This window comes from Mustelus asterias, unplaced genomic scaffold (genome assembly GCF_964213995.1).
Source record: "Mustelus asterias unplaced genomic scaffold, sMusAst1.hap1.1 HAP1_SCAFFOLD_1709, whole genome shotgun sequence".
Taxonomy (NCBI): Eukaryota; Metazoa; Chordata; class Chondrichthyes; order Carcharhiniformes; family Triakidae; genus Mustelus; species Mustelus asterias.
In genome coordinates, this window is record NW_027591654.1 from 29,901 (window position 1) to 53,425 (window position 23,525).

General features: G+C 51.8%; 1 protein-coding gene across 1 annotated transcript in view; it reads left to right on the forward strand.

Moving 5' to 3' along the window:
- The window catches only part of LOC144488612 (phospholipase A2 inhibitor gamma subunit B-like), a 61,322-nt gene that overhangs the window by 27,653 nt on the left and 10,144 nt on the right, over positions 1-23,525 (forward strand). The window contains exons 2-3 of the mRNA XM_078206672.1: positions 9,568-9,639; positions 23,392-23,505. Coding sequence (XP_078062798.1) covers positions 9,591-9,639; positions 23,392-23,505 — 163 coding nt within the window. The 5' untranslated portion in view covers positions 9,568-9,590. The remainder of the gene's footprint in view (positions 1-9,567; positions 9,640-23,391; positions 23,506-23,525) is intronic.

Consider the following 23,525-nt stretch of genomic DNA (forward strand, 5'->3'; position numbering starts at 1 on the left):
TTGTCTCTTTCCCCACCGATCTCAGGCAAAGTGGCAACGGATCCCCCCTCCTCCAATCTCAAGCAGGGTGGCAGCGGACCCCCCTTCCCCCTCACTGATCACGGGCAGGGTGGCAGCGGATCCCCCCCCTCCAATATCACGCAGAGTGGCAGCGGACCCCCCTCCCCCACCGATCTCAAGCAGAGAGCCGTCGGACGCTCGGCACTTACCTCCTCACTAACTGGAATGCCCAAATTGGACTTTTGTGGAGCATGTCTGTTTTGCGCTGATTCTGGATGGGCGAACGCGGTGGTAAAGGGAGAGGTGCCGGTAAGGTTGGGCGTGCAGTCCATTAAGTCAATTTTAATGCGTGCAAATGCTTTTAAATGGCCGTCGCGCCCGTTTTGGGCGCGGTCCCGATCGAGGCCATTTTCTGGTCTTGGGAACCGGCGCGGAGGCGGGCGCGGATCACGCTACTCGCCTCACACCCAACTTTACCAAGTTTTCGCGCCCGGAAACGTGATGGCAAAATTGGGCCCTAAGGGTTTTTGATTTGATTTATTATTGTCACATGTATTGGGATACAGTGAAAAGTATTGTTTCTTGCGCGCTATACAGACAAAGCACACCGTTCATAGAGAAGGAAAGGAGAGAGTGCAGAATGTAGTGTTACAGTCATAGCTAGGGTGTAGAGAAAGATCAACTTAATGCAAGGTAGGTCCATTCAAAGGTCTGACAGCGGCAGGGAAGAAGCTGTTCTTGAGTCGGTTGGTACGTGACCTCAGACTTTTGTATCTTTTTCCCGACGGAAGAAGGTGGAAGGGAGAATGTCCGGGGTGCATGGGGTCCTTAATTATGCTGGCTGCTTTTCCCGAGGCAGCGGGAAGTCTAGAAGTCAATGGATGGGAGGCTGGTTTGCGTGATGGATTGGCCCTTTGTAGTTCCTTGCGGTCTTGGGCAGAGCAGGAGCCATACCAAGCTGTGATACAACCAGAAAGAATGCTTCCTATGGTGCATCTGTAAAAGTTGTTGAGAGTCGTAGCTGACATGCCAAATTTCCTTAGTCTTCAGTGAAAGTAGAGGCATTGGTGGGCTTTCTTAACTATGGTGTCGGCATGGGGGGACCAGGACAGGTTGTTGGTGATCTGGACACCTAAAAATGTGAAGCTTCAACCCTTTCTACTTCATCCCCATTGATGTGGACAGGGGCATGTTCTCCTTTACGCTTCCTGAAGTCGATGACAATCTCTTTCATTTTGTTGACATTGAGGGAGAGATTATTGTTGCCGCACCAGTTCACCAGATTCTCTATCTCTATCTCTATCTCACAGTGGTTAGCACTGCTGCTTCACAGCTCCAGGGACCTGGGTTCGATTCCCGGCTTGGGTCACTGTCTGTGTGGAGTTTGCACATTCTCCTCGTGTCTGCGTGGGTTTCCTCCGGGTGCTCCGGTTTCCTCCCACAGTCCAAAGATATGCGGGTTAGGTTGATTGGCCGTGCTAAATTGCCCCTTAGTGTCCTGAGATGCATAGGTTAGAGGGATTAGCGGGTAAATATGTGTAGGGATGTGGGGGTAGGGCCTGGGTGGGATTGTGGTCGGTGGAGACTCGATGGGCCGAATGGCCTGTTTCTGCACTGTAGGGTTTCTATGATTTCTCTGATTCCTGTACCCTGTCTCGACATTGTTTAAAATCCGACCCACTGCGGTGGTGTCGTCAGCAAACTTGAAAATCGAATAGGAGGGGAATTGAGGAACAAACTAATGTCGTTATTACCCCTGCAGACGACAAGTTACAACTCAAAGAAACAGCAGGTTTCAGCTCAGGAAAAGACTGGACATCAGGTGCATAGGTGTATAAGGAGTATAGTAGGGGGCTGAGAACACAGCCTTGTGGGGCACCGGTGTTGAGGATGATCGTGGAGGAGGTGTTGTTGCCGATCCTTACTGATTGTGGTCTGTGAGTTAGGAAGCTCAGGATCCAGTCGCAGAGGGAGGAGCCGAGCCCAGGCCACGGAGTTTGGAGATGAGTTTTGTGGGAATAATGGTGTTGAAAGCTGAGCTGTAGTCAATAAATAGGAGTCTGACATAGGTGTCTTTGTTATCTAGGTGTTCCAGGGTTGAGTGCAGGGCCAGGGAGATGGCATCTGCTGTGGACCTGTTGCGGTTTTAGGCAAACTGTAGTGGATCCAGGCAGTCCAGGAGGCTGGAATTGATTCCATGACTAACCTTTCGAAGCACTTCACAATGATGGATGTCAGAGCCACCGGCCGATATGTATTAAGGATGCCTGACTTTTCTTTGGTACTGGGATGATGGTCGTCTTCTTGAAGCAGAGAGGGACCTCAGATTGTTGTATAGAGAGGTTGAAGCTGTCTGCGAATACCCCCGCCAGTTGATCCGCACAGGATCTGAGCGCTCGTCCGGGTACCCCATCCGGGCCAGTCACTTTCCGTGGGTTGACCTTCGAGAAAGCTGCTCTGACATCTGTAATGGTGACCCCAGATACAGGTTCATCCTGAGCTTCCAGGGAGGAGGGGACGCTCTCACTGACCTTTTGTTCAAAACGGGCGTCGAATGCATTGAGCTCAAAAAGGAGGGGTGCGTTGGAGCCGGCGATTTTACATGCCTTCATCTTGTAGCCTGTTATGTCTTGCAGACCTTGCCATAGTCGGCGGGGGTCGGTGTGGCTAGCCTGGGACTCTAGCTTGGTCCGGTACTGTCTTTTGGCATCTTTGATGGATCTCCTTGGATCGTATCTGGCTTTCTTGTATCGGTCAGGGTCGCCTGACTTGAACGCCTCAGACCTGGATTTCAGCAAGCAGTGGATATCCCGGTTCAATCCCTGATCAATTTAACATGGCCAATCCACCTAACCTGCACATTGTTCAAGTGTGGGAGGAAACCGGAGCACCCGGAGGAAACCCACGCAGACACGGGGAGAACGTGCAGACTCTGCACGACAGTGACCCAAGCCGGGAATTGAACCCAGATCCCTGGCGCTGTGAGGCAGCAGTGCTAACCACTGTGCCACCGTCCCGCCCTAGTTTGGTCAACTCTCTGTGCAAGCAATATGGTTTTATTGATAAGGATTGTACACTCCTAAACAAATGACATTCTTTCCCCCTGAGGACGACATTAAGTGAACCATCACACCAGCTATTATTAGTAAACCACTCAACAGATCAATGAAACACTTGGCACCAGGTTTTACAAGAATATCTTGATGAAGCAATATTTGCCAGTTCACTGCAATGTCAGGAATCGATTCGGAATGACATTCATAGAATCATAGAATCCCTACAGTGCAGGAGAGGCCATTTGGCCTCCTGAGTCTGCAACAACGGTGTCTTGGGACACTAAGGGGCAATTTAGCACGGCCAATCCACCTGACCTACACATCTTTGGACTGTGGGAGGAAACCGGAGCACCCGAAGGAAACCCACGCAGACACGGGGAGAATGTGCAAACTCCACACAGACAGTGATCCGAGCTGGGAATCGAACCCGGGTCCCTGGCGCTGTGAGGCAGCAGTGCTAACCGCTGTGCCACCGTCCCGCCCCAGGTACGAAAGAGGGAATTTTTATAATTCTTTCTTGGGATGTGGGGTTCGCTGGGCTGTGAATTTGTTACCCACCCCTAATTGTCCCGTAAACGGAGTCTCTCACTCGGCCATTTCAGAAGGGCAGTGACAAGTCGACCATGTTGCCGTGGCTCTGGAGTCAGATGTAGGCCAGACTGGGTAAGGACGGCAGATTTCCTTCCCTAAAAGGACGTTAGGTCACAGCTGGAGTAACTGTGCGCAGTTCTGGTCGCCACATTATAGGAAAGATGTGATTGCACTGGAGAGGGTGCGGAGGAGGTTCCCCAGCCTGGGCCGGAGCCTTTCAGCTCTGAAGAGAGGCTGGTTAGGCCTGTTTTCCTCAGAGCAGAGGAGGCTGAGAGGGGACCTGATCGAGCTGAACAAAACTGAGGGACATGGAGAGGGGAGATAGGAAGGAACTTTTCCCCTGAGCAGAGGGGTCAGTAACTAGGGGGCAGAGATTTAAGGTCAAGGGCAGGAGATTTAGAGGGGATTTGAGGAAAAGCTCTTTCAGCCAGAGGGTGATGGGAATCTGGAACTCACTGCCTGAAAGGGTGGTCGAGGTGGGAACTCTCACAACTATTAAAAAGCGTTTAGATGAGCACTTGAGATGCCAAGGTATACAAGGCTATGGACCAAGTGCTGGAAAATGGGATGAGAGTGGCTTGTTTTGGCTGGCACAGACGGAGTGGCCTGAAGGGCCTCGATTGAAATTTTCAGAACAGAAGGAATATTATACACCGAGTATAATTCATGAAGCTAAATAAATTCTATTAGAATAGATAACTAGTTCATATTGTGGCACAGTGGTTAGCACTGCTGCCTCACAGCGCCAGCGACCTGGGTTCAATTCCCGGCCTCGGGTCACTGTCTGTGCGGAGTCTGCACGTTCTCCCCGTGTCTGCGTGGGTTTCCTCCGGGTGCTCCAGTTTCCTCTCGCAGTCCAGAGATGTGCGGGTTAGGTGGATTGGCCGTGCTAAATTGCCCCTTAGTGTCAGGGAGAGTAAATGCAATGGGTTACGGGGATAGGGCCTGGTTGGGATTGTGGTTCGATGGGCTGAATGGCCTCCTTCTGCACTGTAGGGATTCTTCTATGAAGTGCTGGAAAATGGGATTCGAATAGATAGCTGCTTGTTTTGGCTGGCACAGATTTGATGGGTCGAAGGGCCTTTTCTGTGCTGTACACATCTATGGCTCTGTGACAAATGTGCTAACAGGAGGAAGCATAGAAAGAAACCATAGAAACCCTACAGTGCAGAAGGAGGCCATTCGGCCCATCGAGTCTGCACCGACCACAATCCCACCCAGGCCCTACCCCCACATATTTACCCGCTAATCCCTCTAACCTACGCATCTCAGGACTCTAAGGGGCAATTTTTTTAACCTGGCCAATCAACCTAACCCGCACATCTTTGGACTGTGGGAGGAAACTGGAGCACCCGGAGGAAACCCACGCAGACACGAGGAGAATGTGCAAACTCCACACAGACAGTGACCCGAGCCGGGAATCGAACCCGGGACCCTGGAGCTGTGAAGCAGCAGTGCTAACCACTGTGCTACCGTGCCGCCCATGTGATATTATCCACCGAGTATAATTCACGGAGCTAAGTTAATCCCATTGGAATAGATAACTCGATCATATTCGTACCTGGGCGTCTAACGGTAACTTTGTAAGCACAGTAAAATTAAGAAAATAATTCACAGGAAGGTTCAGGGCACAGGAGGACATTTGGTCAATCACATCCGGAGTGACTCTCCTGACGAGCATTGTGATTTAGTGTCATTCCCCTGCCTTTTTCCCAGTGCCACCTGCTCATTGTTTCTATTCAAACCATCATCTAATTCCCTCTCGATTGAACCGGCCTCCACCACACTGCCCGGCAGAACATTCCAGAACCCCAAACATTCGCTGCTTTAAATCATAGAAAAAAATTGTCAATGGAACAGTAAGCCGGGCCTACGAAACTGCCGGTTCACGTGAGGTATTTATGAGGAATTTTGTTTGTTCAAATCTTAGACCAATCCGAATTAGTATCCTAAATTTGGTGAAAGAACCCCCCTTTTGGTGAAAGGCAGCGGCAGTGTCATGGGATTGTCACTGGGCTACTCCTCCAGCAGACCCAGGGTAACGCTCCAGGTAGCTGGGTTCAAATCCCACCATGGCGGTTGGTGAAATTTGAATCCCACGGGAAACTGGGATGACCGTGGTGCGTTGGAGTCAGTGGGCGGGATTTTACGGCCTTGCTCGTCCCAAAATCATAAAAGCCCGGCCGAGATAAACGGACTTTCCCATTGTCCGCCCCTCGCCTGCTCTCTGATTCCCGCGGCGGGCGGGGCGGTAAGATTCCGGCCACAGAGTATTACGTCACAGAAAGAGGCCCTTCAGCCTATTTGCTGGCCAAAAATACTGTCCTAATCCCATTTTCCAGCACTTGGTCTGTAGCCGTGTTTGGCTTCTTAAATGGTGTGAGTGTTCCCGCCCCCACCACCCTTTTAGGCAGCCAGTTCCAGATCCCCCTCACCCTCAGCCTGAAAAAGACTTTCCTCAAATCCCCTCTAAATCTCCTGCCCCTTACTGTAAATTAATGTCCCCTGGTTACCGACCCCTCTGCTTAGGGGAAAAGTTCCTTCACATCTCCCCAATCTATGTCCCACATAATCTTATACATCTCAATCATGTCCCCCCTTCGTCCCTCTGTTCCAAGGAAAATGGCACGGCGGCAGAGTGGTCAGCATTACGGTCTGACAGCGCCAGGTCTGCACGTTCTCCCCGTGTCTGCGTGGGTTTCCTCCGGGTACTCCGGTTTCCTCCCACGGTCCAAAGATGTGTGGGTTAGGTGGATTGGCCGTGCGAAATTCCCCCTCAGTGTCGGGGGGACTGGCAAAGGTAAATGCATGGGGTTGCGGGGATAGGGCCTGGTGGGATTGTGGTCAGTGTGGACTTGATGGGCCAAATGGCCTCCTCCAGCATTGCAGGGATTCTACGATTCCACGAAAACAACCCCAGTGGATCCAATCTCTCTTCACACCTAAAACTCTCCAGCCAGGTACCACCCTGGTAAATCTCCTCTGCATCCTCTCCAGTGACATCACATCAGTACATTTGCGTGTTAAATGTTGAGTGAACCCAGCCCGTATTCCCTGAATACTGGAGAAGTGGATTCTCAGGAGTTAACCTGGATCCTGACAATATTAATGAGATTACATTCCAATTCATACATTATTGCAATGGGAACTGCAGGCAACACAGTAAAACTACGGGAGGGTCAGTGCTGAGGGAGTGCTGCACTGTCAGAGGGTCGGTACTGAGGGAGTGCCGCACTGTCAGAGGGTCAGTACTGAGGGAGTGCCGCACTGTCAGAGGGTCAGAACTGAGAGAGTGCTGCACTGTCAGAGGGTCAGAACTGAGAGAGTGCTGCACTGTCAGCGGGTCAGTGCTGAGGGAGTGCTGCACTGTCAGAGGGTCAGTGCTGAGGGAGTGCTGCACTGTCAGAGGGTCAGTGCTGAGGGAGTGCTGCACTGTCAGAGGGTCAGTGCTGACGGAGTGCCGCACTGTCAGAGGGTCAGTGCTGACGGAGTGCCGCACTGTCAGAGGGTCAGTACTGAGGGAGTGCCGCACTGTCAGAGGGTCAGTACTGAGGGAGTGCCGCACTGTCAGAGGGTCGGTACTGAGGGAGTGCCGCACTGTCAGAGGGTCGGTACTGAGGGAGTGCCGCACTGTCAGAGGGTCAGTACTGAGGGAGTGCCGCACTGTCAGAGGGTCAGTACTGAGGGAGTGCCGCACTGTCAGAGGGTCAGTACTGAGGGAGTGCTGCACTGTCAGAGGGTCAGTGATGAGGGAGTGCTGCACTATCAGAGGGTCAGTACTGAGGGAGTGCCGCACTGTCAGAGGGTCAGTACTGAGGGAACGCTGCACTATCAGAGGGTCAGCGCTGAGGGAGTGCCGCACTGTCAGAGGGTCAGCGCTGAGGGAGTGCCGCACTGTCAGAGGGTCAGCGCTGAGGGAGTGCCGCACTGTCAGAGGGTCAGTACTGAGGGAGTGCCGCACTGTCAGAGGGTCAGTACTGAGGGAGTGCCGCACTGTCAGAGGGTCAGTGCTGAGGGAGTGCTGCACTGTCAGAGGGTCAGTGCTGAGGGAGTGCTGCACTGTCAGAGGGTCAGTGCTGAGGGAGTGCTGCACTGTCAGAGGGTCAGTGCTGAGGGAGTGCCGCACTGTCAGAGGGTCAGTACTGAGGGAGAGCCGCACTGTCAGAGGGTCAGTACTGAGGGAGTGCCGCACTGTCAGAGGGTCAGTGCTGAGGGAGTGCTGCACTGTCAGAGGGTCAGTGCTGAGGGAGTGCTGCACTGTCAGAGGGTCAGTGCTGAGGGAGTGCCGCACTGTCAGAGGGTCAGTACTGAGGGAGTGCCGCACTGTCAGAGGGTCAGTACTGAGGGAGAGCCGCACTGTCAGAGGGTCAGTACTGAGGGAGTGCCGCACTGTCAGAGGGTCAGTACTGAGGGAGTGCTGCACTGTCAGAGGGTCAATACTGAGGGAGTGCTGCACTGTCAGAGGGTCAGTGCTGAGGGAGTGCCGCACTGTCAGAGGGTCAGTACTGAGGGAGTGCCGCACTGTCAGAGGGTCAGTACTGAGGGAGCGCCGCACTGTCAGAGGGTCAGTCCTGAGGGAGTGCTGCACTGTCAGAGGGTCAGTACTGAGGGAGTGCCGCACTGTCAGAGGGTCAGTCCTGAGGGAGTGCTGCATTGTCAGAGGGTCAGTACTGAGGGAGCGCTGCACTGTCAGAGGGTCAGTCCTGAGGGAGTGCTGCACTGTCAGAGGGTCAGTACTGAGGGAGTGCCGCACTGTCAGAGGGTCAGTACTGAGGGAGTGCTGCACTGTCAGAGGGTCAGTGCTGAGGGAGTGCTGCACTGTCAGAGGGTCAGTGCTGAGGGAGTGCTGCACTGTCAGAGGGTCAGTATTGAGGGAGTGCTGCACTGTCAGAGGGTCAGTCCTGAGGGAGTGTCGCACTGTCAGAGGGTCAGTGCTGAGGGAGTGCTGCACTGTCAGAGGGTCAGTACTGAGGGAGCGCCGCACTGTCAGAGGGTCAGTGGATAAACACATGCGGGGGAATGGAATAGAAGGATGTGCCCCAGAGCACTGCAGTAGGGGGCTGAAGGGACAGTTGGGTGTATAAACTGATGAGGTCTCTGCATCACTGTGATTAACAGTGGGAGGAGGGTTGTGAGTGGCTCCAATATTCGCCCTCAGTGTGAAAAGGGTGGAACATTTTAAAATTTGTTCAGTCTGTCCTTCTGGGCGTTCAGCTGGATTGGGGCCAGGAAGCGGAATGTTCCAGAGTTGGGCTTGCTGCTCTTGACAGAAGCGTATAAATAGCAAATCTGTGTGCAGTTTGTGAGTAGCAGCACTGTGTGAGTGTGTGTGTATCTGTGTGCAGTCTGTATCTCTGACTAGCCGCACTGTGAGTGTGTGTGTATCTGTGTGCAGTCTGTATCTCTGACTAGCAGCACTGTGAGTGTGTGTGCAGTGTGTAACTCTGACTAGCCACACTGTGAGTGTGTGTGCAGTCTGTATCTCTGACTAGCAGCACTGTGAGTGTGTGTGTCTCTGTGTGCAGTGTGTAACTCTGACTAGCAGCACTGTGAGTGTGTGTGTCTCTGTGTGCAGTGTGTAACTCTGACTAGCCGCACTGTGAGTGTGTGTGCAGTCTGTATCTCTGACTAGCAGCACTGTGAGTGTGTGTGCAGTCTGTATCTCTGACTAGCAGCACTGTGAGTGTGTGTGCTGTGAGTGTGTGTGCGCGAGTGTGTGTGCTGTGAGTGTGGGGGAAGTTCTGTCACTGACCAGTGCAGAATTGAGTCAGCAGATTCAGCTCATTGTGTGCGGCACCAGAAAACACATTTCCTCAGGAAGGATATAAATCCCTGACGCTGGAACCCTGAGTGTGTTTTGACCTGTCACTGAACCTCGCACCTTCCACCCACTTATTCCCCAACTTTCTCCAAACCTCAGGTCCTGCACAAGAGGTTGAAGTTATGGAGCTTGAATTTGCCCTTCTCTTCCTGTCAGCTTTACTGGGACATGGTGAGTTTTTACACATTGCGTAATCCTTTTCTGCTGTGTGTGTGAGTGTGAGAGACTGTGTGAGAGTGTGTGTGTGTGTGTGTGTGTGTGTCAGTGTGGGTGTGAGAGTGTGTGGGTGCGTGTGTGTCAGTGTGTGAGTGTGCGTGTGTGTCAGTATGTGCATGTGTGTGTCAGTGTGTGTGTGTGTCAGTGTGTGAGTGTATGTGTGTGTGAGTATGTGTGTGTGTCAGTGTGTGCGTGTGTGTGTGAGTATGTGTGTGTGTCAGTGTGTGCGTGTGTGTGTGAGTGTGAGAGTGTGTGCATGTGCGTGAGAGACTGTGTGAGAGTGTGTGTGTGTGTGTGTGCGTGTCAGTGTGTGAGAGTGTGTGCGTGTGTCAGTGTGTGCGTGTGTGTGTGTCAGTGTGTGTGTGTCAGTGTGTGAGTGTTGTGTGTGTGTCAGTGTGTGAGAATGTGTGTGTGAGAGTGTGTGTACATGTGTGAGTGTGAGAATGTGTGTGTGTGAGTGTGAGTGTGAGAATGTGTGTGTGTGTGAATGTGTGAGATTGTGTTTATACATGTGTGAGTGTGAGAATGTGTGTGTGTGTGAGTGTGTGAGAGTGTGTGTGTACATGTGTGAGTGTGAGAATGTGTGTGTGTGTCAGTGTGAGTGTTGTGTGTGTATGTGTGTGTGTCAGTGTGTGAGAATGTGTGTGTGTGTGAGTGTGTGAGAGTGTGTGTGTACATGTGTGAGTGTGAGAATGTGTGTGTGTGAGTGAGAGAGAATTTATTATTTTCAATAATAATCTGAAGAGGTTTTAGGAGCAGATTTTCACACCGGTATTTGGTTTTATTTGGTAGATCACAGTCCCTCTCTCTCACCTGGGAGTTTAAAAGCAGCCATCCTGTATCTGGAGTTAGAAAGAGAGGGTTGGTACCAAAACTCAAATGCTGACCTCGACAAGAGATGCTTCCTACAGGCAGAGAGTGGGAGAGAGAGAGTGTGAGAGAGAGAGTGTGAGAGAGAGAGTGGGAGAGAGAGAGTGGGAGAGAGAGAGTGGGAGAGAGAGAGTGAGAAACAGAGAGACAGAGAGTGAGTGTGTGAGAGAGAGAGTGAGAGTGAGAGAGAGACAGAGAGAGAGAGACAGACAGAGAGAGACAGAAAGAGAGAGACAGAGAGTGAGTGAAAGAGAGAGACAGAGAGTGAGTGAAAGAGAGAGACAGCGAGAGGGAGAGACAGCGAGAGGGAGAGACAGATTGGTTGGTAAATTGATGGAAAAGTTCCTTAGGGATGGGATTTACGACCATTTAGAAAGATGCGGATTAATCCGGGATAGTCAGCACGGATTCGTGAAGGGCAAGTCGTGCCTCACAAATTTGATAGAATTTTTTGAGGAGGTAACTAAGTGTGTTGATGAAGGTAGGGCAGTTGATGTCATATACATGGATTTTAGTAAGGCGTTTGATAAAAGGTCCCCCATGGTCGGCTTATGATGAAAGTAAGGAGGTGTGGGATAGAGGGAAAGTTGGCCGATTGGATAGGTAACTGGCTGTCTGATCGAAGACAGAGGGTGGTGGTGGAATAGTTTTGGACTGGAGGCAGGTTGCTAGCGGAGTGCCACAGGGATCAGTGCTTGGTCCTCTGCTCTTTGTGATTTTTATTAATGACTTAGAGGAGGGGGCTGAAGGGTGGATCAGTAAATTTGCTGATGACACCAAGATTGGTGGAGTAGTGGATGAGATGGAGGGCTGTTGTAGACTGCAAAGAGACATAGATAGGATGCAAAGCTGGGCTGAAAAATGGCAAATGGAGTTTAACTCTGATAAATGTGAGGTGATTCATTTTGGTAGGACTAATTTAAATGTGGATTACAGGGTCAAAGGTAGGGTTCTGAAGACTGTGGAGGAACAGAGAGATCTTGGGGTCCATATCCACAGATCTCTAAAGGTTGCCACCCAAGTGGATAGAGCTGTGAAGAAGGCCTATAGTGTGTTAGCTTTTATTGTCCAACAGGTTTATTTGGTAGCAAAAGCCACACAAGCTTTCGGAGCTCTGAGCCCCTACCTCTAAGCCTCTAAGCCCACACGACAGCTCTAAGCCCCTACCGGTAGGGGCTTAGAGCTCCGAAAGCTTGTGTGGCTTTTGCTACCAAATAAACCTGTTGGACTTTAACCTGGTGTTGTTAAACTTCTTACTGTGTTTACCCCAGTCCAACGCCGGCATCTCCACATCTTAGCTTTTATTAACAGGGGGTTGGAGTTTAAGAGCCGTGGGGTTATGTTGCAACTGTACAGGACCTTGGTGAGACCACATTTGGAATATTGTGTGCAGTTCTGGTCACCTCACTATAAGAAGAATGTGGAAGCGCTGGAAAGAGTGCAGAGGAGATTTACCAGGATGCTGCCTGGTTTGGAGGGTAGGTCTTATGAGGAAAGGTTGAGGGAGCTAGGGCTGTTCTCTCTGGAGCGGAGGAGGCTGAGGGGAGACTTAATAGAGGTTTATAAAATGATGAAGGGGATAGATAGAGTGAAGGTTCAAAGACTATTTCCTCGGGTGGATGGAGCTATTACAAGGGGGCATAACTATAGGGTTCATGGTGGGAGATATAGGAAGGATATCAGAGGTAGGTTCTTTACGCAGAGAGTGGTTGGGGTGTGGAATGGACTGCCTGCAGTGATAGTGGAGTCAGACACTTTAGGAACATTTAAGCGGTTATTGGATCGGCACATGGAGCACACCAGGATGATAGGGAGTGGGATAGCTTGATCTTAGTTTCAGATAAAGCTCGGCACAACATCGTGGGCCGAAGGGCCTGTTCTGTGCTGTACTGTTCTATGTTCTAGAGAGACAGACAGAGAGAGGCAGTGTGAGAGACAGATAGAGAGAGAGACACAGAGAGAGACAAAGAGGTAGAGACACAGAGAGAAAGAGAGAGATATTCAGGCGCATCTGTCAAGAACTGAATTAAATATCTATATTGTAAAGAGTATCAAATGAATATTCAAATGATGTTCTTGATATAAGATTGAGTCCTCTGCAGGGAACTGAATTAAACATTTGGCATTTGGACCATGTAGGGAATGCTTAATTCTTCTAATAAGTGTGAATGTTGTGGAAATATTAAATTCCCCTTATTCCTGAGTGAAGTGTATCTGAAGTTTGACCTCTGATTGGTGAAACAGCCTGAAATTGTCCACTTGTCGAATTGTCGAGATGCTGGTTACATTTTCATACTGCTCACTGCCCGGGGTGTGTCACTCAGCACAGCGGGAGCGGGGGGTGGTAGGGGGGGGCGTGAATCCTGAAGGCACAGGTAAGTTTAGACCCCTCTCCACTCTGGCCAGTCCCACCCGCTCCCCGAATCGAACAACGCGGGGGTCCCAGGGGCATGAGCTTGTCAAACACTTGCTGGGAGAATTGAATCCCCCCCTTGGGCTATCTCCCGCCGTCCCAGAGCTGCCGCAGGCGACAAAGGACACCTTTACTCATTGAAGTGAGGTCACTGTTGTAATATCAGAGACGCAGCATCCAGCCTAGGCACAGCAAGATCCCACACACAAGCAGTGCGACGATGACCCAGATCAATGTTTTTTATTTGGTGTGAGGGAAAAATATCGGCCCCAGGACCCGGAGAGAATCCGCCCCCCCCCCCCTCCCCTCCCCCGGCCATCTTCCCCCCCCCCCCCCCCCCCCCGGCCATCTCCCCCCCCCTCCCCCCGGCCATCTCCCCCCCCCCCCCCCCCCGGCCATCTCCCCCCCCCCCTCCCCCCGGCCATCCCATCTCCCACCCATCTCCCCCCCCCACCCCGGCCATCTCCCCTCTCCCCCCCACCCCGCCCCCCCCGCCCCCCACCCCGGCCATCTCCCCTCCCCCCCCCCACCCCGGCCATCTCCCCCCCCCCCCCCCCCCCCCCACCCCGGCCATCTCCCCCCCCCCCCCACCACCCCACTTCCCCCCCCCCCCACCCCACCCCGGCCATCTCCCCCACCCCGGCCATCTCCCCCCCCCCCACCCCGGCCATCTCCCCCCCCTCCCCCCCTACCCCCCTGGCCATCTCCCCCACCCCGGCCATCCCCCCCCCCCCCCACCCCGGCCATCTCCCCCCCCCCACCCCCCTCCACCCCCCCACCCCCCTCCACCCCCCCCCACCCCCCCCCCCCCCCCCCCCGCCCGGCCATCTCCCCCCCCCCCACCCCGGCCACACAGTGACTGTGGGATCCTTCATACCCACCCCAAGAGGGCAGACAGAGCTTCGGCTTCATATATTGAAACCCCGGACTGGCACTGATGCCCATCACCCATTTCTACCTCCCTATCTCTGTAACATCCTCCAGCCCCTACACCCCTCCCTATCTCTGTAACATCCTCCAGCCCCTACACCCCTCTCTATCTCTGTAACCTCCTCCAGCCCCTACACTCCTCCCTATCTCTGTAACCTCCTCCAGCCCCTACACCACTCTCTATCTCTGTAACCTCCTCCAGCCCCTACACTCCTCCCTATCTCTGTAACCTCCTCCAGCCCCTACAATCCTCCCTATTTCTGTAACATCCTCCAGCCCCTACAATCCTCCCTATCTCTGTAACCTCCTCCAGCCCCTACACTCCTCCCTATCTCTGTAACCTCCTCCAGTCCCTACACCCCTCCCGATCTCTGTAACCTCCTCCAGCCCCTACAATCCTCCCTATCTCTGTAACATCCTCCAGCCCCTACACTCCTCCCTATCTCTGTAACCTCCTCCAGTCCCTGCACCCCTCCTCCTCCAGACCCTACACCCCTCCCTATCTCTGTAACCTCCTCCAGCCCCTACACCCCTCCCTATCTCTGTAACCTCCTCCAGTCCCTACACCCCTCCTTATCTCTGTAACATCCTCCAACCCCTACAATCCTCCCTATCTCTGTAACCTCCTCCATCCCCTACACCCCTCCCTATCTCTGTAACCTCCTCCAGTCCCTATACCCCTCCCGATCTCTGTAACCTCGTCCAGCCCCTACAATCCTCCCTATCTCTGTAACCTCCTCCCAGCCCCTACACCGTCCCTAAGTCTGTAACCTCCTCCAGGCCCTACAACCCTCCCTATCTCTGTAACTTCCTCTGGACACTTTTGTATCTCTCCCCTCTCACCTTAAACCTATGCCCTCTAGTTTTACACTCCCCTACCTTTGGGAAAAGATATTGACTATCGAGCTGATCTATGCCTTTCATTATTTTATAGACCTCTATAAGATCACCCCTCAGCCTCTCCTTATAACGCAATCCATCAAGTCCCAGTAGTATCCTAGTAAATCTCTTCTGCACTCTTTCTAGTTTAATAATATCCTTTCTATAGTAGGGTGACCAGAATTGCACACAGTATTCCAAGTGTGGCCTTACCAATGTCTTGTACAACTTCAACAAGACGTCTCAACTCCTGTGTTCAATGTTCTGACCGATGAAACCAAGCATGCTGAACGCCTTCTTCACCACTCTGTCCACCTGTGTCTCCACTTTCAAGGAGCTATGAACCTGTACCCCGAGATCGCTTTGTTCTGTAACTCTCCCTAATGCCCTACCATTAACTGAGTAAGTCCTGCCCTGGTTCAATCTACCAAAATGCATCACCTCGCATTTATCTAAATTAACTCCATCTGCCATTCGTCAGCCCACTGGCCCAATTGATCAAGATCCCGTTGCAATTGGAGATAACTTTCTTCACTGTCCACTATGCGACCAATCTTAGTGTCATCTACAAACTTACTAACCATGCCTCCTATATTCTCATCCAAATCATTAATATAAATGGACAAATAACAGTGGACCCAGCACTGATCCCTGAGGCACACCGCTGGTCACAGGCCTCCAGTTTGAAAAACAACCCTCTACAACCACCCTCTGGCTTCTGTCATCAAGTCTATTTTGTATCCATTTAGATACCTCACCCTGGATCCCGTGAGATTTAACCTTATGCAACAACCTACCATGCGGTACCTTGTCAAAGGCCTTGCTAAAGTCCATGTCGACAACATCAACTGCACTGCCCTCATCTACCTTCTTGGTTACCCCTTCAAAAAACTCCATCAAATTTGTGAGACATGATTTTCCACTCACAAAGCCATGCTGACTGTCCCTAATCAGTCCCTGCGTCTCTAAATGCCTGTAGATCCTGTCTACAGACTGTCCCCCCTCACCCCCTCCCCAATTACAGACTGTCCCCCTCCCCCTGATTACAGACTGTCCCCCTTGCCCCTTCCCCCTGATTACAGACTGTCCCCTCACTCCCTCCCCCGATTACAGAGTGTCCCCCTCACCCCCTCCCCCGATTACAGACTGTCCCCCTCACCCCCTCCCCCGATTACAGACTGTCCCCCTCACCCCCTCCCCGATTACAGACTGTTCCCCTCACCCCCTCCCCGATTACAGACTGTCCCCCTCACCCTCTCCCCGATTACAGACTGCCCCCCTCACCCCTTCCCCGATTACAGACTGCCCCCCTCACCCCCTCCCCCGATTACAGACTGGTCCCCCTCACCCCCTCCCGATTACAGACTGTTCCCCTCACCCCTCCCCGATTACAGACTGTTCCCCTCACCCCCTCCCCGATTACAGACTGTCCCCCTCACCCTCTCCCCCGATTACAGACTGCCCCCCTCACCCCCCTCCCCCGATTACAGACTGTCCCCCTCACCCCCTCCCCGATTACAGACTGTTCCCCTCACCCCCTCCCCGATTACAGACTGTCCCCCTCACCCCCTCCCCGATTACAGACTGTTCCCCTCACCCCCTCCCCGATTACAGACTGTTCCCCTCACCCCCTCCCCGATTACAGACTGTTCCCCTCACCCCCTCCCCGATTACAGACTGTCCCCCTCACCCTCTCCCCGATTACAGACTGTTCCCCTCACCCCCTCCCCGATTACAGACTGTCCCCCTCACCCCCTCCCCGATTACAGACTGTCCCCCTCACCCCCTCCCCCGATTACAGAACTGTCCCCCTCACCCCCTCCCCGATTACAGACTGTCCCCCTCACCCCCTCCCCCGATTACAGACTGTCCCCCTCACCCCCTCCCCGATTACAGACTGTCCCCCTCACCCCTCTCCCCGATTACAGACTGCCCCTCTCAATGCTCCGCCCCCCCACCCTGGATTACAGAGTGCCCCATAGAGAGAGAGAGGGCAAGAAACATCCAAGAAACAGCCCCTCCCCTCTGCCTCCCCTCTGCCTCCCTCTGCCTCCCCTCTGCCTCCCTCTGCCTCCCTCTGCCTCCCTCTGCCTCCCCTCTGCCTCCCCTCTGCCTCCCCTCTGCCTCCCCTCTGCCTCCCCTCTGCCTCCCCTCTGCCTCCCCTCTGCCTCCCCTCAGCCTCCCCTCAACCTCCCCTCAGCCTCCCCTCAGCCTCCCCTCAGCCTCCCCTCAGCCTCCCCCTCAGCCTCCCCTCAGCCTCCCTCAGCCTCCCTCAGCCTCCCCTCAACCTCCCCTCAGCCTCCCCTCAACCTCCCCTCAACCTCCCCTCAACCTCCCCTCAACCTCCCCTCAGCCTAAAATTGTGGCCCCTTGTTCCAGAATGTCCAACAAGAGGAAACATCCGCTCTACGTTAACCCTCCTTTAGCATCTTGCGTACCTCCTCCAGATAATCTGGTGAACTGGTGTGATGACAATAATCTCAAAACTCAACAAGTTTCTTCCCTGCTGCCGTCAGACTTTCGAAAGGACCTACCTCGCATTAAGTTGATCTTTCTCTATACCCTAGCTATGACTGTAACACTACATTCTGCACTCTCTCCTTTCCTTCTCTATGAATGGTATGCTTTGTCTGTATAGCGCGCAAGAAACAGTACTTTTCACTGTATCCCAATACACGTGACAATAATAAATCGAATCAAATCAAATCTCTTCCTCAATTTCAACAAAACGAAGGAGATTTTCATCAACTTCAGGAAGCATAAAGGAGAACATGCCCCTACATCAGCGGGGATGAAGTGGAAATGGTCGAGAGCCTCAGGTTTTTAGGTGTCCCTATCACCAACAACCTGTCCTGGTCCCCCCCATGCCGACACTATAGTTAAGAAAGCCCACCAACACCTCTACTTTCTCAGAAGACTAAGGAAATTTGGCATGTCAGTTACAACTCTCACCAACTTTCACAGATGCACCCGAGAAAGCATTCTTTCTGGTTGTATCACAGCTTGGTCTGGGCTCCTGCTCTGCCCAAGACCGCAAGAAACTACAAAGGGTTGTGAATCATAGAAACCCTACAGTGCAGAAAGAGGCCATTTGGCCCATCGAGTCTGCACCGACCACAATCCCACCCAGGCCCTACCCCCATATCCCTACATATTTACCCGCTAATCCCTCAAACCGACCCATCTCAAGACACTAAGGGGCAATTTTAGCACGGCCAATCAACCTAACCCGCACATCTTTGGACTGTGGGAGGAAACCGGAGCACCCGGAGGAAACCCACGCAGACACGAGGAGAATGTGCAAACTCCACACAGACAGTGACCCGAGCTGGGAATCGAACCCAGGCCCCTGGAGCTGTGAAGCAGCAGTGCTAACCACTATGCTACTGTGCTGCCCAATGAATGTAGCCCAATCCATCACGCAAACCAGCCTCCCATCCATTGACTGTCTACACTTCCCACTGCCTCGGCAAAGCAGCCAGCATAATCAAGGACCCCACGCACCCGGACATACTTTCTTCCACCTACTTCAGTTGGGAAAAAGATACAAAAGTCTGAGGTCACGTATCAACCGACTCAAGAACAGTTTCTCCCCTGCTGCCGTCAGACTTTTGAGTGGACTTAACTTGCATTAAGTTGATCTTTCTCTACACCCTAGCTATGACTGTAACACTACATTCTGCACCCTCTCCTTTCCTTCTCCCCTGTGTACTCTATGAACGGTATGTTTTGTCTGTATAACACAAGAAACATCTGTATCCCAATTAATAAATCAAATCAAATCAATTAAATAATTTCCCATTGTTCTAAACTCCAATGAGTATAGGGTTAAACTGTTCAATTTCTCTCATAAGGTAAGTCCTACACCCTGGGATCAATCTCGTGAACCAGTTCTGAACCACCTCATATGCATTTACATCCTTAGAGTTCACCTACCAAACTATCAGCGTTCTCATCCCAGGTGGTATAAATTGTTGTTTACTATATAATAGGTATTCCGCCCATCAGTCCTGATGAGTGCCAGGTTGGAAGCTCCGACAATGTTTTCAGCCAGAAAATAATGAATCTGGAATGCTGCAGTTTAAAGTTTATTTATGAGTGACAAGTAGGTTTACATTAACACTGCAATGAAGTTATTGTGAAAATCCTCTAGTCGCCACACTCTGCGCCTGTTCGGGTAACACTGAGGGAGAATTTAGCACGGCCAATGCACCTAACCAGCACGTCTTTGGGATTGTGGGAGGAAACCGGAGCACCCGGAGGAAACCCACGCAGATTCTGCACAGACAGTGACCCAAGCCGGGAATCGAACCCAAATCTGTGAGGAAGCAGTGCTAACCACTGTGACACCCCAGCTAAAGCTTGCCTTGGTGGGGAACCCTTTCTGGTTCACTAATATCCTTTAGGGAAGGAAATCTGCTGTCCTTACCCGGTCTGGCCTACATGTGACTCCAAACCCCACGCAGCAAAGTGAAATGGCCAATGTTGGAGAGAGTTCAAGGGGCAATAAGGGAGGGATGATGAATGCTGTCCCAGCCAGCGATGCCCATGTCCTGTAGAGACACACACACACACACCGCAGGTTGTTATTTCCTCCTCGAATGGTACAAATTAAGTCGATGTTGAGTTTATATTTCTCTCCCTGCTTGTGTTGGTTATTGAGTGAGAACATAGGCAGAATGACAAAATCAGCAGTGATTGCTGAGTTCCTGCCAAGTTCCCTGTTCTGGCATGTACGCCTGCCAAACAATATATAACAAAATACCCCCTGGCACTCCCCATGCGGGCAATATGTTTTGTACAGTTAGCTTATTTTCAGAGCTGGTGTGGTTCCACAGAGTTGGCACACATCACATTGTTCCATTTCTCACTCACTGACGGCCAGTTGTCTGGACACTAAATTCTGGAATTCCATCCCAGAACTCCGCCCTTCTCTCCCTCTCTCTCCCACTCTCTCTGTCTCTCTCTCTCTCTCTGTCTCTCTCTCTCTCTCTGTCTCTCTCTCTCTGTCTCTCTCTCTCTCTCTCTCTCTCTCTCTCTCTCTCTCTCTCTCCTCTCTCTCTCTCTCTCTCTCTCTCTCTCTCTCTCTCTCTCTCTCTCTCTCTCTCTGTCTCTCTCTCTCTCTCCCTGTCTCTCTCTCTCCCTGTCTCTGTCTCTCTGTCTCTCTGTCTCTCTGTCTCTCTGTCTCTCTGTCTCTGTCTCTCTGTCTCTCTGTCTCTCTGTCTCTGTCTCTGTCTCTGTCTCTGTCTCTGTCAGGCAAGGAGGAATTGGTAGGGCTAGGGAACCGTGGTGCACCAAAAAAGTTTCTTTGTTGGTTAAAAAGAAAAAGGAGGCTTATGTTCGGATGAGACGTGAGCACTCGGGTAGTGCACTAGAAAGCTTTAGATTGGCTAAGAGGGAGTTGAAGAGCGAGCTTAGAAGGGCTAAAAGGGGACATGAGAAGACTTTGGCGGATAGGGTTAAAGAGAATCCTAAGGCGTTCTATAGGTATGTCAAGAACAGAAGGTTGGTTAGGGCAAGTTTAGGGCCAGTTATAGATGGCAGAGGGAAGTTATGTGTGGAACCGGAGGAGATTGGTGAAGCATTGAACCAATATTTCTCTTCGGTGTTCACGCAAGGGGACATGAATATAGCTGAGGAGGACACTGGGTTGCAAGGGAGTAGAATAGACAGTATTACAGTTGATAAGGAGGATGTGCAGGATATTCTGGAGGGTCTGAAAATAGATAAATCCCCTGGTCCGGATGGGATTTATCCAAGGATTCTCTGGGAGGCAAGAGAAGTGATTGCAGAGCCTCTGGCTCTGATCTTCAGGTCGTCGTTGGCCTCTGGTATAGTACCAGAAGATTGGAGGTTAGCGAATGTTGTCCCATTGTTTAAGAAGGGGAACAGAGACTTCCCCGGGAATTATAGACCGGTGAGTCTCACTTCTGTTGTCGGCAAGATGTTGGAAAAAATTATAAGGGATAGGATTTATAGTTATTTGGAGAGTAATGAATTGATAGGTGATAGTCAGCATGGTTTTGTGGCAGGTAGGTCGTGCCTTACTAACCTTATTGAGTTTTTTGAGAAAGTGACCAAGGAGGTGGATGGGGGCAAGGCAGTGGACGTGGTATATATGGATTTTAGTAAGGCGTTTGATAAGGTTCACCATGGTAGGCTTCTGCAGAAAATGCAGATGTATGGGATTGGGGGTGATCTAGGAAATTGTATCAGGAATTGGCTAGCGGATAGGAAACAGAGGGTGGTGGTTGATAGTAAATATTCATCATGGAGTGCGGTTACAAGTGGTGTACCTCAGGGATCTGTTTTGGGGCCACTGCTGTTTGTAATATTTATTAATGATCTGGATGAGGGTATAGTTGGGTGGATTAGCAAATTTGCTGATGACACCAAAGTCGGTGGTGTGGTAGACAGTGAGGAAGGGTGTCGTAGTTTGCAGGAAGACTTAGACAGGTTGCAAAGTTGGGCCGAGAGGTGGCGGATGGAGTTTAATGCGGAGAAGTGTGAGGTAATTCACTTTGGTAGGAATAACAGATGTGTTGAGTATAGGGCTAACGGGAGGACTTTGAATAGTGTGGAGGAGCAGAGGGATCTAGGTGTATGTGTGCATAGATCCCTGAAAGTTGGGAATCAAGTAGATAAGGTTGTTAAGAAGGCATATGGTGTCTTGGCGTTTATTGGTAGGGGGATTGAATTTAGGAGTCGTAGCGTTATGTTGCAACTGTACACAACTCTGGTGCGGCCGCACTTGGAGTACTGTGTGCAGTTCTGGTCCCCACATTACAGGAAGGATGTGGAGGCTTTGGAGAGGGTGCAGAGGAGGTTTACCAGGATGTTGCCTGGTATGGAGGGGAGATCCTATGAGGAGAGGCTGAGGGATTTGGGATTGTTTTCGCTGGAAAGGCGGCGGCTAAGAGGGGATCTTATTGAAACATATAAGATGATTAGAGGTTTAGATAGGGTGGATAGTGATAGCCTTTTTCCTCTGATGGAGAAATCCAGCACGAGGGGGCATGGCTTTAAATTGAGGGGGGGTAGTTATAGAACCGATGTCAGGGGTAGGTTCTTTACCCAGAGGGTGGTGAGGGATTGGAATGCCCTGCCAGCATCAGTAGTAAATGCGCCTAGTTTGGGGGCGTTTAAGAGATCCGTAGATAGGTTCATGGACGAAAAGAAATTGGTTTAGGTTGGAGGGTCACAGTTTTTTTTTTAACTGGTCGGTGCAACATCGTGGGCCGAAGGGCCTGTTCTGCGCTGTAATGTTCTATGTTCTATGTCTCTGTCTCTGTCTCTGTCTCTGTCTCTGTCTCTGTCTCTGTCTCTGTCTCTGTCTCTCTGTCTCTCTGTCTCTCTGTCTCTCTGTCTCTGTCTCTGTCTCTGTCTCTGTCTCTCTCTCTGTCTCTCTCGCTCTCTCTGTCTCTCTCGCTCTCTGTCTCTCTCCCTCTGTCTCTGTCTCTCTCGCTCTCTCTGTCTCTCTGTCTCTGTCTCTCTCGCTCTCTCTGTCTCTCTCGCTCTCTCTGTCTCTCTGTCTCTGTCTCTCTCGCTCTCTCTGTCTCTCTCGCTCTCTCTGTCTCTCTGTCTCTGTCTCTCTCGCTTTCTCTGTCTCTCTCGCTCTCTCTGTCTCTCTCGCTCGCTCTGTCTCTCTCGCTCTGTCTGTCTCTCTCTATCTGTCTCTCTCTATCTGTCTCTCTCTCTGTCTCTCTCTCTGTCTCTCCCTTCTCTCTGTCTCTCTCTCTGTCTCTCTCTCTCTCTCTCTGTCTCTCTCTCTCTCTCTGTCTCTGTCTCTCTCGCTCTCTCTGTCTCTCTCGCTCTCTCTGTCTCTCTCGCTCTCTCTGTCTCTCTCGCTCTGTCTCTCTGTCTCTCTGTCTGTCTCTCTCTCTCTGTCTCTCTCTCTGTCTCTCTCTCTGTCTCTCTCTCTGTCTCTCTCTCTGTCTCTCTCTCTGTCTCTCCCTTCTCTCTGTCTCTCTCTCTGTCTCTCTCTCTCTGTCTCTCTCTCTCTGTCTCTCTCTCTCTGTCTCTCTCTCTCTGTCTCTGTCTCTCTCTCTCTGTCTCTCTCTCTCTGTCTCTCTCTCTCTGTCTCTCTGTCTCTCTCTCTGTCTCTCTCTCTCTCTGTCTCTCTCTCTCTCTCTCTGTCTCACTCTCTGTCTCTGTCTCTCTCTGTCTCTGTCTCTGTCTCTGTCTCTCCTGCTCTCGCGCTCTCTCTCCCTCTCTCCCCTTCGCTCTCCCCCTTTCCCTCTCCCTCTCTTTCCCCCTCTCTCTCTCCCCCTCCTCCTCTCTCTATCTTTCTCTCTCTCTCTTCCTTTCTCCCTCTCCCCCCCTCTCTTTCCCCCTCTCTCTCTCCCCCTCCTCCTCTCTCTGTCTTTCTCCCCCTCGACCTGTTGATGCTTTTGGGTGCTTTGTAGACCCTGGGGACTGGGATTGCTGTCTTGTGCTGGTTTTAAACAATTGTGGATGAATCGCAGAGTTGAAGATGTGGCACAGATCAGTGGTGATGAAACTGAATGGAGGGGCGGGTATAGGGTGGAAGGACCAAATGGCCTCCCCCTGTACCTGATATTGGGCACACATTGACACTGATGGGATTTTGATGTCTTGTTTACTGCCCCCTGCAGGCAGTGCATTGATGTGTTACAATTGCCGAGGTGAGCAGTGTGAGGACGGCAGGAATGTGGAGCAGTGTGAGGATGGAGGACTGTGCGCAACTCAATTAAAGAGGCAACACGGCGGTGAGTCAGCAACGGAGAGG